General features: G+C 49.7%; 2 protein-coding genes across 2 annotated transcripts in view; one reads left to right on the forward strand and one right to left on the reverse strand.

Annotated features, from left to right (window-relative positions):
* Nucleotides 1–1,736, forward strand: part of LOC104939971 (probable cytosolic iron-sulfur protein assembly protein ciao1-A) — a 13,253-nt gene extending 11,517 nt beyond the window's left edge. The window contains exon 7 of the mRNA XM_027274591.1: nt 1,386–1,736. Within this exon, the coding sequence (XP_027130392.1) occupies nt 1,386–1,620 (235 nt within the window). The 3' untranslated portion in view covers nt 1,621–1,736. The remainder of the gene's footprint in view (nt 1–1,385) is intronic.
* The window catches only part of snrnp200 (small nuclear ribonucleoprotein 200 (U5)), a 13,791-nt gene continuing 1,412 nt past the window's right edge, over nt 1,732–14,110 (reverse strand). Inside the window, exons 2-44 of the mRNA XM_027274588.1 lie at nt 13,109–13,272; nt 12,725–12,896; nt 12,443–12,635; nt 12,303–12,358; nt 12,126–12,224; nt 11,890–12,042; nt 11,707–11,806; nt 11,485–11,621; nt 11,328–11,405; nt 11,068–11,241; nt 10,841–10,978; nt 10,474–10,629; nt 10,214–10,384; nt 9,942–10,135; nt 9,729–9,852; nt 9,502–9,651; nt 9,174–9,416; nt 8,909–9,097; nt 8,625–8,822; nt 8,387–8,539; nt 8,218–8,298; nt 8,032–8,115; nt 7,157–7,263; nt 6,950–7,068; nt 6,708–6,862; nt 6,437–6,626; nt 6,185–6,358; nt 5,938–6,098; nt 5,625–5,852; nt 5,354–5,545; nt 5,090–5,268; nt 4,851–5,002; nt 4,654–4,762; nt 4,466–4,574; nt 4,196–4,385; nt 3,945–4,109; nt 3,735–3,856; nt 3,505–3,648; nt 3,238–3,414; nt 2,993–3,153; nt 2,564–2,645; nt 2,385–2,477; nt 1,732–2,289 (exon numbers count right to left, since the gene is read on the reverse strand). Coding sequence (XP_027130389.1) covers nt 2,140–2,289; nt 2,385–2,477; nt 2,564–2,645; nt 2,993–3,153; nt 3,238–3,414; nt 3,505–3,648; nt 3,735–3,856; nt 3,945–4,109; nt 4,196–4,385; nt 4,466–4,574; nt 4,654–4,762; nt 4,851–5,002; nt 5,090–5,268; nt 5,354–5,545; nt 5,625–5,852; nt 5,938–6,098; nt 6,185–6,358; nt 6,437–6,626; nt 6,708–6,862; nt 6,950–7,068; nt 7,157–7,263; nt 8,032–8,115; nt 8,218–8,298; nt 8,387–8,539; nt 8,625–8,822; nt 8,909–9,097; nt 9,174–9,416; nt 9,502–9,651; nt 9,729–9,852; nt 9,942–10,135; nt 10,214–10,384; nt 10,474–10,629; nt 10,841–10,978; nt 11,068–11,241; nt 11,328–11,405; nt 11,485–11,621; nt 11,707–11,806; nt 11,890–12,042; nt 12,126–12,224; nt 12,303–12,358; nt 12,443–12,635; nt 12,725–12,896; nt 13,109–13,272 — 6,366 coding nt within the window. The 3' untranslated portion in view covers nt 1,732–2,139. The remainder of the gene's footprint in view (nt 2,290–2,384; nt 2,478–2,563; nt 2,646–2,992; nt 3,154–3,237; nt 3,415–3,504; nt 3,649–3,734; nt 3,857–3,944; nt 4,110–4,195; nt 4,386–4,465; nt 4,575–4,653; nt 4,763–4,850; nt 5,003–5,089; nt 5,269–5,353; nt 5,546–5,624; nt 5,853–5,937; nt 6,099–6,184; nt 6,359–6,436; nt 6,627–6,707; nt 6,863–6,949; nt 7,069–7,156; nt 7,264–8,031; nt 8,116–8,217; nt 8,299–8,386; nt 8,540–8,624; nt 8,823–8,908; nt 9,098–9,173; nt 9,417–9,501; nt 9,652–9,728; nt 9,853–9,941; nt 10,136–10,213; nt 10,385–10,473; nt 10,630–10,840; nt 10,979–11,067; nt 11,242–11,327; nt 11,406–11,484; nt 11,622–11,706; nt 11,807–11,889; nt 12,043–12,125; nt 12,225–12,302; nt 12,359–12,442; nt 12,636–12,724; nt 12,897–13,108; nt 13,273–14,110) is intronic.

The raw sequence follows: 14,110 nt of genomic DNA on the forward strand, positions 1-14,110 counted from the left end.
CTGAGCAGGCCTCACAGTCACTCATAGACCGGATCAACTGGAAGCACTCGCGAGCGTTTCATTGGATGTAAAATCAATGTCAATAACTTTTTAAAAATTAAAATAGACACTTAAACTTCATGTTCTTTCCTCAGTGTCGGCTGACTGGGCCCTCGCTACCGCCTGCGGCGAGACACGGTGCGAGTGTTCAAGGAGGACGCGACGTCGCATCCGGACAGCGGTGTTTCTCTCTGGTCGCTCAGGTGCCCAGAGCTCACCAACAGACGTCAACTGTGTTGCCTGGACCCGAAGGAGGCGGGACTCCTGGCCCCTGCAGCGACGACGGAGACATCAGCATCTGGAGGTTCCAAGAGGAACACTAGAGCTTTAATGTGTCCCCCGTCATGACGTTAGTGTCTAAACCGGTAAGCTTCAGCTCATCTTGTGCTTTGTCTTCATGCTCATGATGTTTATATAAATAAATATAAAGCGAATTATAAACAATCACATGGCTTCTCTTTATTGCAAAAAATAGTCCAGACAGCACGTCATACTAAAAACATCTCGAGCAGTCCAAGAGTCGCATCAAGAAACTTAAATTTAAAAATATTACTGGACTCTTCAGTGATGAAGACCCGGTCTGGAATAAGAGCTGGAAAAAAACTTAATTTTAATCTTTAATTGATCAATTTCATCGAAAACTGACAGATCAGTGAGTATAAAGTTACATATACTGAATCCACTGATTGAGGCTTCACTGATGGATCCTGTACATCAATCCTGATCTAAACTGACACATGGATATGAATAAAATGACACACGGGATGATGACTGCTGAATATCTACAGTAAAAAAAACAAAAACATCGACTGTCCCTCGATATAAACAAACGATCGCTGATTAGTCCGAGTCGCTGTCTCCGTCGCTGTCGGCCTCCTTCACGTCCACGCTGAACTTGTACTCCTGGTCGCAGCCCATGTAGGCGTCGCTCATGAAGTACAGGGTGTAGTTATGAACGACCCATCGCCGGAGCGACAAAGTCCAGTTTGACTGTGGGTCGTTGAGGTCACCTGTGGGTCGTTGAGGTCACCTGTGAATCGTTAAGGTCACCTGTGGGTCGTTAAGGTCACCTGTGGGTCATTAGCCGAGCAGTCGGAGGACATCAGAGGGAAAAGCAGCAGATATATTGTGTATAAAAACTGATCCAACTTGAATAAAGTTCTGAAGTTGTGCTTTTGTACAGTAATCAGTGAGGCCCGGACACAGATGACTGAGCAGGCCTCACAGTCACTCATAGACCGGATCAAACTGGAAGCACTCCGCGAGCGTTTCATTGGATGTAAAATCAATGTCAATAACTTTTTAAAAATTAAAATAGACACTTAAACTTCATGTTCTTTCCTCAGGTGTCGGCTGACTGGCGCCCTCGCTACCGCCTGCGGCGATGACACGGTGCGAGTGTTCAAGGAGGACGCGACGTCGCATCCGGACCAGCCGGTGTTCTCTCTGGTCGCTCAGGTGCCCAGAGCTCACCAACAGGACGTCAACTGTGTTGCCTGGAACCCGAAGGAGGCGGGACTCCTGGCCACCTGCAGCGACGACGGAGACATCAGCATCTGGAGGTTCCAAGAGGAACACTAGAGCTTTAATGTTGATGACGTTAGTGTCTAAACCGGTAACGCTTCAGCTCATCTTGTGCTTTGTCTTCATGCTTCATGATGTTTATATAAATAAATATAAAGACGATATATAAACAATCACATGGCTTCTCTTTATTGCAAAAAATAGTCCAGACAGCACGTCATACTAAAAACATCTCGAGCAGTCCAAGAGTCGCATCAAGAAAACTTAAATTTAAAAATATTACTGGACTCTTCAGTGACTGAAGACCCGGTCTGGAATAAGAGCTGGAAAAAACTTAATTTTTAATCTTTAATTGATCAAATTTCCATCGAAACCGACAGATCAGTGAGTATAAAGTTACATATACTGAATCCACTGATTGAGGCTTCACTGATGGATCCTGTACATCAATCCTGATCTAAACTGACACATGGATATCGAATAAAATGACACACGGGATGATGACATGCTGAATATCTACAGTAAAAAAAACAAAAACATCGACTGATCCCTCGATATAAAACAAACGATCGCTGATTAGTCCGAGTCGCTGTCTCCGTCGCTGTCGGCCTCCTTCACGTCCACGCTGAACTTGTACTCCTGGTCGCAGCCCATGTAGGCGTCGCTCATGAAGTACAGGGTGTAGTTATGAACGCCCATCGCCGGAGCGACAAAGTCCAGTTTGACCTGCGGACAGAGGAGACAAACACGGTGAGTCCTCTCTGCTGGTTCGAAGGGTTATTTTTAGATTTTAGAATAAGTGAGCGGCGGCTCTCGCTGACCTTTGCTTTCTGCTGCAGAGTCAGCCTCTTGATGGAGATCAGGCTGTTGGATTTGGGGTCTCCGATCACGACCCACCAGCCCTCCTCACGTTTCTGGAATTCAAAACATTCACTCCCGTTACACATCCGTTAAACACAATCGCAGAGACTTCCCAGAAATGTATAATCATGGGATTTACCTGTGGGAAGAGAGGCGCGATGACGGGCCCGGTCACCTCCTCCTCTCTCTCCAGCTGAACCTGAACCAGAACCGGACTGCCACTGTGAAGAAAGACGGAGACGTACGTCAACACTCGCCCAAAATAACAACGTGGGATGGAGATGATGAAGATCAGACATCACTATCCTGTTGAACTCTTGGTTTACAGTCAGTGTACCCTTCAATTATCTGATTTTATTTTCAGAAATAGGTTTTCAAAAACTAAAAAAAGTGCTTATTTGACTCTAGTCGCCAGTCTTACTGGGGCACGTCTCCATCACGACACCGCTGTTCCATGCAAATTCAAACTCCACCAGGAGCGTATTTCCAATATGTAACGATGCTACATTTGCACATGCAGAAGCCAAAATATCTCGGATACAGACGACTGATCCGAACCCTCTCGTACCTCTTGATGTTTTCCTTCTCTGCCACTTCGTACGACAGCTCGATGTTCGGGTATCGGTTGCAGAAGCGAGCCACGTCGGCCATCTGAGCGTCTGAGAGCTGCAGCAGGCCGGTTCTGTCCTCATCCTCCATCTCCATGATGTCGAAGATGCTCTCCACGCCCTGATAGAAAGAGCGGAGGTCAGGACATGTGGAGCTGGATTTCATGAAGTGTGTTTTATGAAGGAGGAGAAAACAGCGGCGTACCTTGTCCGTGCAGCGCTTGATGTGCTCGGAGGTGAAGAATGGCAGCTGCTTGAGGTACGAGTCCTTGGACCACATGGCCTGAGTGACCATCTGAGCCAGCTCCATGGCTGCCAGAGCAGGACTGAGCCAGCCGTTACTGGACAGCACGTCGACGCAGGCCTGGATCAGACGAACCGCCTGCAAACACCAAACACACACTTAGGTTAAACACACACACGCAGGAAACGATCCAGAAACTTCAGAGCTGGGATCGGCGTTGATGTGCACCTTGCTCAGGATCTCCTCGGTGTCCGACTGCAGCTCGGCGCTCAGCTGCATCCTGGAGAGGTGAGCCTGCAGCAGCAGGTTGGTCTTCACGTGGGGATCGTTGAACTTCGGGTTGTTGAGTTTGTGCGGCACCTTCTGCGCCAACTGAAACACAAAAATAAGCCGTTACAACACGGGACACCGGGACGTGGTCCTCCTCAACTCTTCTCCTATTGGAGTTGTCAACTTACCTGGCGGAGGAGAGCGTCCTCGTGGTGCCTGATGGGAATGTTCTTGTACTCTGCGGCGTTGGAGATGATCTCAATCAACCCTCGGATCTTTGTTTTGGCGTTCAGGGACATGCTGAACAACTCTGCCGAACACAAACACACACAAAGTCACATTTTTCCACACACACACAGATCTACGAATCAGGTGAGTGAGTGTCGTGTTGCACAAACCGATGGTGGTGTAGTTGATGTAGTAGTAGGCGGCGATCATGCCCAAGTTGAGCGGTGCTACGTCCATCTCGTCCTCTATGCTGATGCACTTGGACTGCTCCAGGTCGTGTAACGTGTGCTCCACCAGCTCGGACAGGTGGTCCGACAGGTGACGATGGGACATGCCTGACGAGAGAAACACGAACATTCACAGGCTGCTCTTCCAACTTCTGATCCAAGAGACGCCACACCTGATCTCCCTCTGGACTCACCTTGCAGGTTGTAGTAGTTCGGGTTCTGAGTCATGCGGCGGTAGAGGAACGTCCACGTCAGGTAGTCCACGGCGTCCTGCTTGTTCTCCACCGTCTTGGTGACGATCTCGGCGTTGAAGTGGTCGTGGAGGCAGTGATCCAGGTGAGACTCCACCGGCAGCGGCTCGTACAGGAACTTCTTGAAGAAGTCCTGTCAAGAAAAGAAACATCTGGTTTGTTGTCGCTGTCGTACGGTCGTTGCTTTACGGAAAAGATCAGCTGTCTTCGTACCTTCTTGGAGCCCTGACACATGATGACACAGCGTCCCTCGTCATCTAACATGGGTCTGTTGGCTTTGCCCACCATCTGGAGGACGTCGTATATGGGATAGTCCACGTATCTGAGAGAACAGGAGAACGTCACCAACACGTCACAACAAACAGAGCACACGTCTTAATCAGAGCATCGGGGAGGCTTACGCATGGATTTTGCCGTTGTAGTACTGCGTGTCCATGACGATGACGAGGTGAGCAGAGATGTTGATGCCCCAGCAGAGTGAACGAGAGGACACGACCACCTGAACGGCACCTGTCAAAGGAGGAGAAGACGCCACAAATAATTATTCAATCCCATACCGGCACGCGAGACGATGAAGGTGTGGAGGAGCGAGTCGTACCGGAGTTGAAGAGCTGCTCCACTATCTTGCGTTCCATCGCAGACAGGCCCTCGTGCAGGTAGCCCACGCCGTTCGCCACGGTCTCTTTCAGAGTCGGGTCGTTTATTTTGTCCAGGAACGGAGCGAGGTCTTTCTCCGTGCAATGCAAGAACCTGGAAGGAGACGAGAAACTTTTAGTCTGCGTCCGGCGGCGACGTCAGCACCGTCACGCGGTCTCTGTTTGGTCTGATCTCACCGACCTCTGAGGAACCACGTCAGCAGCACAGAAGGTGAGGATGTCGATGGCCGTGAGGCGAGTCTGTCTGCGGGACGGGACGAACACGACGGCCGGCTTGGAGGGAGAGTGCTTCATGATGGCGTGATAGACCGGCTTAGCCATCGACAGCAGGCGAGTCTGAGTGTGGCTCACGTTGAAGCCCTGAACAGAAACACAGCAGAAGAGTTAGCAGAAAGAAGACAGCCAGGTTCCTGATGTGCTGCTGAGTCACACACAGTTTACAGACCTGGATGTGGAGCTCCAGAGGAACGGGCCTGACGTTGGGGTGGAAGTTGAATGTGGCTGTGGTGCTGCAGCCCAGCCAGTGAGCCACGTCTTTGGCGTTGGACAACGACGAGCTGAGGGCCACGATGCGGATCGGACGCTCGATCTGAGAGGAGATGTACCTCATCCTGGAGCAGATGACCTCCAACACGGGCTGACAAGGAGAAGCGAGGGACATTAACATGCTGCACACTCTGACAGACTCACGTCTGATCGCTGGTTGTTGCTCTTACCCCGTTTTCTCCTCCGATGAGGTGAGCCTCGTCCACCACGAACAGGCTGACGTTCTGGACGTTCTTCCTCTGCTTCCAGCGTCGAGACAGGATGTCCCATTTGTCTGGTGTGCTGACGATGATGTCACCTTTTCCCAGGAGCTTCAGATCTGTGCTGGTTTCACCCGTCAGCAGCACCACCTTTTTATTCAGGATGTCCTGGAACTTCTGGTGCCAGTCGACAAACACCTGAGAGACAAAGACGAGCGTGATTATGTCAAACAGGAAAAGGAAGCGGCGCTGGGTTTGAGGTGAGGTCCAGATTACGTCTTACCTGCTCGGCGAGGGCTTCCATCGGGGTGATGTAGACGCAGCGACCTTCGGCGTTGTGCAGCAGCATCCTCAGAATAGCAAACTCGGCACAGATGGTCTTTCCGCTGCCGGTGGGAGCGCCCACGAACACATTATCATCACTGTTGTACACAGCGTTGAACACTGGAGGGACAGAAAAAACAGACTGAGTCAGACAACGTGACGTGGAACCAAAAGTGGAAACACCCGAGGGGGGAAGCTGTCTGCACCTTGTGTCTGAATGGGGTTGAAGAAGGGGAACTTGTTCTGGTAGAGAGCCTCGAAGGCGGAGTTCCTGAGGGCGGTGACGGGCAGCGGCTGCAGGTCCAGCAGCTCGGTCGGCGGGGGGTATTTCTCCGGTAGGATGAGGTGACGGAAGGACACCGGCAGCTGAGTCTCACAGGCTGAAGACAAACAGAAGCAGTCAGTCGAGGTGATCACAGACGGATCGTGTGATGACGCGTTTTAATGAATTTACTCACAGAGCCAGCGGTCGGACACCACGCGGATGAAGTACTGCGGCGGCAGAGGCTCGAACACGGGGACGAAGAAGGTCACGAGGTGTTCGTCCTGGGCATACTTGGCTTTGAGCAGGAAGTACTCGTGGTGGAGGATCACCTCGCTGTCCACGTCCTCAACCAGGATCCAGAACGCCTCGGACGACCCGTGAATCTGAGAGCGGAGAATTTAAAGTGTCAGGAAGCTGAGAGACAGACGGTTCATGTGTGGAGCATCGTGGGTTTAAGCACCGACCTTGTCATCCCACTGGAAGTCAGGCGTGATGGTGAGCTCCACTTTCAGAGTAGAGCGGGTGATGGGCTGCAGATGGACGGCCAGGTCCAGTTTGGGGAACTGGTGGACGTATTTGTGGATCGTCTTCCCCATTTTAGGCATTCGGATCAGCTCGCCTGACAAACGAAACACACGACTTTAATAATGACTCTCCGGGCTGATGAGGAGGCTCGACGAGTGTGTTGTGAAGGAGGAAAACTCACCGATCTCATTGTGGTTGAGGTCATACAGACGCTCGAAGGGGAAGTTCTTCTTCTCGATCTTCTTGATCACCTCCTCCGGCAGCTTCTTGAACTGTCGCAGCGGAGACATCGACTGCCACCTGTGGACGACGCGGATAAAGAATCCATCAGCGTGCGGCCTCGGCAAGCGGAATAAAAAGGTTCAGGAGAGGAGAGGATCACACTTACATCCTCTTGTCGATCATCTTGCAAAGATTCATGGTCTTATCCGTCAGCTGAGCCCAGCCTCTGTTCAGTACGATCTCAAATATGGCGCGCATCAAACGTCCAGCACTCTGAAAGACAAAATTTAGCAAATTGACCTCACGAAAACAAAACTGACGTTGTATTTGATTAATAAACTAATTAAATATTATTCACAGACATTTTCAGAAACTCTTAAGAGACAAAATGTGTGTGTAGCTTGTGTCCTTTATTTGTGTAGAGCACACACACTCCCTGGATCATCGGAGTAATCGGCACAGGTGTGTCGGGTGGTTTCACTTCATTTTACCTGCTCACTCGGTGGCGAGACAGGCTTGAATATTTTCTGTTGGTCGTCTCGTCAAATTTTGTCACATTACGCCACGTTAAGCTGTTTGTTATTCTTTTCATAAAACACTATGAAACGCCTCCGACGTGACGCGATCGCTATGATGTCAATATTTTCCTTCACATCTGACTCTGTAACGCTGAAATTTAAAGACCCTATACGTAAAACCTGCGTGACACTGTATGTGGCATTACAAGCTTCAAATGAAGTGAGTGACGATGTTTATATAATTTCTGTTGTATCGGGGGAATTCGTTCATGGCGTGGCTGCAACTTCCCGGCAAAACTTGGGAAGCTTTCGTGCTGGCAACGTGTTGTGATGCTCTGTGTCCGTTTATTCTGTCATGAACTTCATGTAAACGTAACAAGAGATCAGCGTTAATGTTTACGTTTGTTTTTATCTGTTAAATCTGACAGATTTTTTACTCATTTGCATATTTTCTAATGTGCAGATTCAGATTCCTGCAGCTGTTGTACAACTGAGATAAAAACACCTCACACTTCTTCCTCACCTGTGTGACGTACACCATGTCGGCCATGAGAGCGAAGCCTTCCAGTTTGAGCTGAGAGATGTACGCCTGGAGTAGAACGTTGATCTGAAATAACAAGACAAAATAATTGGGATTTAAATAATTCAATTCATCATAAATAAAAGTTTCTGACAGTTTTCTGAGCTGGTTTCTGGTGATGAATGCTACCTTCGCGCTGGGCTCCTCGATGCTCTCCTTCACAGGAATAGGAACTCTTTCCAGCAGCTTCTGCAGCTCCAGCTTCTCCTCCTAAAAAGACAGAACAGGATTTAAATTCAGCACGTTGAACGAAGGTTTGTCTGAGGTTTGTCTTTTTTTTAGAGGAGACCGGCCGTACCTCTCTCACGGTGATGTTCCTGAACTCTGAGGACAGCGAGAAGACTCTGAAGAGCTCGATCTCACTGAGCGTCGGCTTCAGCAGCTGGTTGTAGGTTTGAATGGAGTCGTGGGTGATGTAGAAGTGACTGGCGATGCGTCCCAGATCTGTCACCTTCAGGTAAACGGGCAAAACGTCAACATCTTGAGTCAAATTCGTCGCTATGAAAACAAATAAAGGAAGATTCTGAGCTGCTTACCTGGAAGCTGCCGGTCCTCTTGTCGTATTTGACGAGGTTGTTCTTGTCCAGGACGTTCGCTGCCGTGTGCACCAGGTCCGTCCTGCGTCTCTCCAGCAGCGGGTCTGAACTCCGGTCGTCGTGGGAGACGCCGTACAGGGTGGGGTTGCGGAGCATGCGCACGTACAGGTAGGTGTAGCCGAGCCAGTTCACAGCGTCCTGACACATTAAAATCACACGAGTTAGAAAAGAAACAGAATATTTGATCAGCGTCGACACAGCCGACGTCTTTAAACGCAGCTCACCTTCACGGTCTGCACGTTGCCCAGCACGATCTCAGCGTTGAGCATGTCGGGCAGCTTGCCCACCATCTGACTCTCGATGGGCAGCTGCTGGTTGAGCAGAGACAGGTAGTACTGCAGCTCTCCGTGAGACGTGATCAGGATTCCCTCTCCCTTTGTGTCGTACTGAGGACGACCGGCTCGACCGAGCATCTGAAATAAGACACAAGTCATCGAGTTAGGACTGTCCTCTCTCCTGTATGTCAGCGTCCAGCCTGCACACACTCACCTGTAAAATGTCCAGCGCTCCGAGTTCAGTCCACCTGCCTTTCTCCGGGCTGTACACCTGCGTGCCTTTGATGATGACAGTGTGTGCCGGCAGGTTGACGCCCCACGCCAGAGTAGCCGTGGACACGAGAACCTGGATGTGTCGATCAGCGAACAGATCCTCAACCAGCGTACGGTCCACTCTGGTCATACCGGCGTGGTGGATAGCGAAGCCGTACGGCAGCAGATCCTTCAGCTCGAGGTTCTGGATGAGAGAGATCAGGTGTAAGTCTGACAGGATTCTGACGAGGAACTCAAGGAACCTTAAATTAAGCTTCAGGTCCGCTCACCTTGCACTGCTCTGCTTCAGTTCTCAACACTTCGGTGGATGCTGAACCTTCTCTGAGGAACAGACCCAGCGTGTCCTTCTCCAAACACATGTCTCTGATGGCCCTGGCGGTCTTTCCCGTCTCCTTCCTGGAGTGGACAAATACGAGCACCTGGTGGGGACAAGCGAAGGTTAGAGGTCTCTCGGTTCAGGAGGTCACGTAGATCAGTGGGATTAGACGGGACTCACCTGGTTCTTTCCGGCGTGCTCCATTATCTTTTCATAGACGATCTCATTCATGATCTGGAAACGTTTGATGGCTTTCTTCTCCGTGATGCCGACATAAGTCTGCTCCAGCGGCACAGGGCGGAAACTGCAGAGAAAGAGTGAAGTCATCAGAGAACGAATAACCAAAACAAGCTGCTGTGGAGGGTGTGCTTCCCTTCTCCAGGCCAGTCATACCTGTTGTCGAAGTAGAAGAGTCCCTTGGCGGGATCCACGCGCAGGCAGGTCGCCACATCCTCGTAGTTGGGCAGCGTGGCGCTGAGGCCCAGCAGACGCACGTCCTCCTGGGTCAGCTCCACGTTGCGGATGGTCCTCGCCACCAGAGATTCCAACACGGGTCCACGGTCGTCGTGCAGCAGGTGGATTTCATCCTGAACGGCACATTCACTTTGAGTTTTACATCAAATCATCCTCACGTGTGATGAGACCGGATGTGTTTTCGCACTTACAATGATGATGAGCCGCACGAGCTGGGTGTAGGTGCGCTCTCCACCTTTACGGGTGATGATGTCCCACTTCTCAGGCGTGCACACGATGATCTGAGTGGCGTTTATCTCCTCTTTGCAGAGCTGGTGGTCTCCCGTCAGCTCGGACACGATGATGCCGTAACTCGCCAAGCGCTGGGTGACAACAGAACACAAGACATTAAAAACGAGCGATCCACGTCGAGCACACGCAGATCTCTGCAGGAAAGACGCCGCACGCTCACCTTACTGAAGCTTCCCACCATCTCCTGTACCAGCGAGCGCATCGGTGCGATGTAGATGATCTTGAAGTCGTCCACGTTGATGGTTCCGTCCATGTTTATGTGCTTTCCGATTTCTCGCAGCATCGCCATCAGAGCGACATTAGTCTTACCAGCTCCCTGCATGCACGACGAGGAGCAGAATTACAGGGGAAATTCTTCAAATTAAGTTATTTAGCAGTGTAGTTTTTTGGTTTATTAAACTGTGAGCGGTTACAGAAAAGATCCAGGATTTGGTCTCTGATATTTCTTCATCTGCGGCTGAGCCAAGTCAGATAATCTAAGAGAAGTGGAGTGAACCTCCAGCAGACAGTTCGGTTGGTTTGCTCACCGTAGGTGCACACACGAGCAGGTTCTCATCCGTCTCCATGGCCGTCTTGAACAGCTTGCTCTGGATGCGGTTCAACGTTTTGAAACCTTCAAATCCAGCCTGTGCGTACTTGGGCAACTTCTCAATGGCGACGAGCACCTGACGACACAAAGATACGCTGAGTGTAAGACATGAACACACACACACACGCTGCTGATCGCTTAAACTGCGGCATTACAACGACAAACCTCGTCGTCAGAAAACGGTTTGGGTTTGAGGGCGGGCACGTGGACTTCTTCGTAACCTTTGCGCTGTTTGCGGAACGAGCCGTCCGGCAGCTGGCAACGCTTGTTGGCCATGAAGTGGCTCCCCTGAGTGAAGGTCAGGTCATCGAGGTCGAGCAACTGTCGAGAGGCCATCGACTGTAGGACGAGAAGAATAGATCATATAAACAACACGTCGTTTTACTGAGCCGCTGCAGTCATCTATGGTGAAACCCGTTACTCACCTCTCCGTGTTCGATGTCCATCGCTTCCATGTCATCAACGCGAGACTTCCTCACCCTCTCTCTGCGAGATCGCTCCTCCTACGAACACAACAAACCGTGAAAACACGCCACAGACTAAATCAAAAGATCCCTTTGCACAATCGTTTTCTCAGCCTACCCGGATGATATCCTCCTTCTCCGTCTCCTGCAGCTGGTAAAGAATCTTCGACAGTTCCTGGTCGGACTCCATCTTTCCGATGATCCGTTCCTTTTCCGCCTCGCTCTGAGCGCTCGCCAGCATGGTACAATACTGAACTGTACGTCAGGAGACAGAAAGTTATTATCAAGCAGAAGAAGATCAAATGATCTGAAGCTGCTTCTTTCCACACCGCTGACTTACTCATGCGACGGTGCTGACGGAGGATTTTGATGAAATCGAAGGTGTTGAAGCCGAGCAGCAACACCAGCTGGTTCTCACACTCTCTGTCGTCGCTGGCAGTCTGTGGATTACAAACACACGATGGTTGAGACGGTCTGGAAAACATACGCGTTAAACAAAAAGCTCACGGGATGTCAGACGCACCTTGAGGATTTCTAAGACTTCGTCGGCTTTCTTCTGAGACACGATGGCGTCGTCGTAGAATCGACTGAGCTGCCGCTGCAGCCAGAAGGCGTCGATGTCTCGAGGATGCAGATCCTTTTTCTTCACGGTCATCACGTCGCCTGTGGCGCCGAGCTGAGCGAAGAGTCATGCGTTAACTTTCTGCATGGCGTCGTGTGCGATAACTCAAACAGACAGATGCGTCTTTGTAAACTCACGTTAGCTGAAAGCGTGCAGCCCTGCCCCGCCTCCTCTCCTTCACTGTCTTCATCTGAGTGTTCGTCGCGTACCTCTCCATACTGGTCTTCATCCCCCTCCTAATTAACGAGGAAACATGAGGTTAGTGACACAATCTACTTAAAACGAAAACTTAAAATAAGGGAGAATCTTTTCACCTCCTCATCGGATTCAAACTGGACGTTCACGCCGTACGTTTCATCGATGTTGTCGTCTGTAAAAGAAAGATAAAATCTGTAATCACGGGAATTTTCTCCTGAAAACTAACACAACGCTTCATTAACGTGCTAATACGTACCCATATTCTGTAGGTCTTTGTCGCCTCCGTAGTCGGTGATCTTCTTGCCCAGATTAACCAACACGTGATATCGCGTGTCATCAGCAGGTCCAAGAAGCTGCTCGACTTCACGCCGCCGTTCCTTGTCCCTCATTTTGTCGTTCTTCAACACCGCCAACACTTCATCGGCCGCTCCGCACAGAATATCACGAGGCTGCAGGAAGATGTGATAAACAAACGGGTCGATACGAGTTTCACCGACGAAAAACACGAGGTGACGTTTGAACTTTAAAGTTTTCTGACCTGATCTCCCAGAGCAGCGTGGATGAAGCTGAGCAGCACCTCGTAGGTCTCTCTGGTCTCTTTGGTTTTGGGTTTGTACACGATGCCCACCATTTCATCGATGCCTTCGGACAGGAGGGTGAAGCCCTTCATCTTGTTGATGTCGTGTCTGTCCTCGTCTCTTTTTCGCCTCCTGTTTAGACACAAGAGAGAGAAAACACATTAAGGATCATGTCAGTCAACAGACACGGAAACAACATGAACATTCAGTTTGATTGGAAACATGTTTGGAATATTAGTCTCTGTGAGTTGATTCTGATGCCTGACATGCCACATGACGTGCAGTACATGTGGTGATATCTCAACAGACTCCATCACGTTGCTTTAACTTCACACAGTACTGACTTGTCTCGTCTCTCTTCCAGCTTCTGAGGTTTGGTCCTCTGCGCCTTGTCGCCCATCTTGGTGCCCTCCAGCTTCCCCACCAGGGACAGGACCTCTCCGGTGGGCTCATCTCTTCGTGTGCGGTCGATCAGAGATCGATCGGCTTGTAACACCAAGTTTGAGTTCTAATAATCCAACACAAGACACAAAATGATCAGTACAGTATGTTTAATATTGATACTAAATATCTTACTGAACGTTCTATTTACATATTTATATTCACAGTATATTATTTATAGTATGTATATCTTGTATAGTCAAGTATTTATTATGCACATATTATACATAGAGTATATATCATATCTTGTGTGTATATACATATATACCACTGAACCTTTTCTACCTGTTTATCTTGTGTTTTTTAAATGTCCATGTCCCATTCTGTGTTTTATTTTCTACCTCAGTATTTTGTTCTATTGGATTTTTATTGTATTCAAATATACTGGACTGCTATGACGACCTAATTTCCCTTCAGACATTAATAAAGTCATCTATCTACCTACCTACTTACCTACTTACCCATCCATCCATCCATCCATCCACCTACCCACCCACCCATCTACCTACCCATCCATCCACCTACCTACCCATCCATCCATCCATTAACCTACCCACCTACCTACCTACCAACGTACCTACCCATCCATCCATCCATCCATCCATCCACCTACCTACCTACCCATCCATCCATTAACCTACCCACCTACCAACGTACCTACCCATCCATCCATTAACCTACCCACCTACCTACCTACTTACCTACCCATCCATCCATCCATTAACCTACCTACCTACCTACCTACCTACTTACCCATCCATCCATTAACCTACCTACCTACCCATCCATCCATTAACCTACCTACCTACCCATCCATTCATTAACCTACCCACCTACCAACGTACCTACCCATCCATCCATCCACCTACCTACCTACCTACCTACCTACCTACCCATCCATCCAT

Source organism: Larimichthys crocea, chromosome III (assembly GCF_000972845.2).
Source record: "Larimichthys crocea isolate SSNF chromosome III, L_crocea_2.0, whole genome shotgun sequence".
NCBI lineage: Eukaryota > Metazoa > Chordata > Actinopteri > Sciaenidae > Larimichthys > Larimichthys crocea.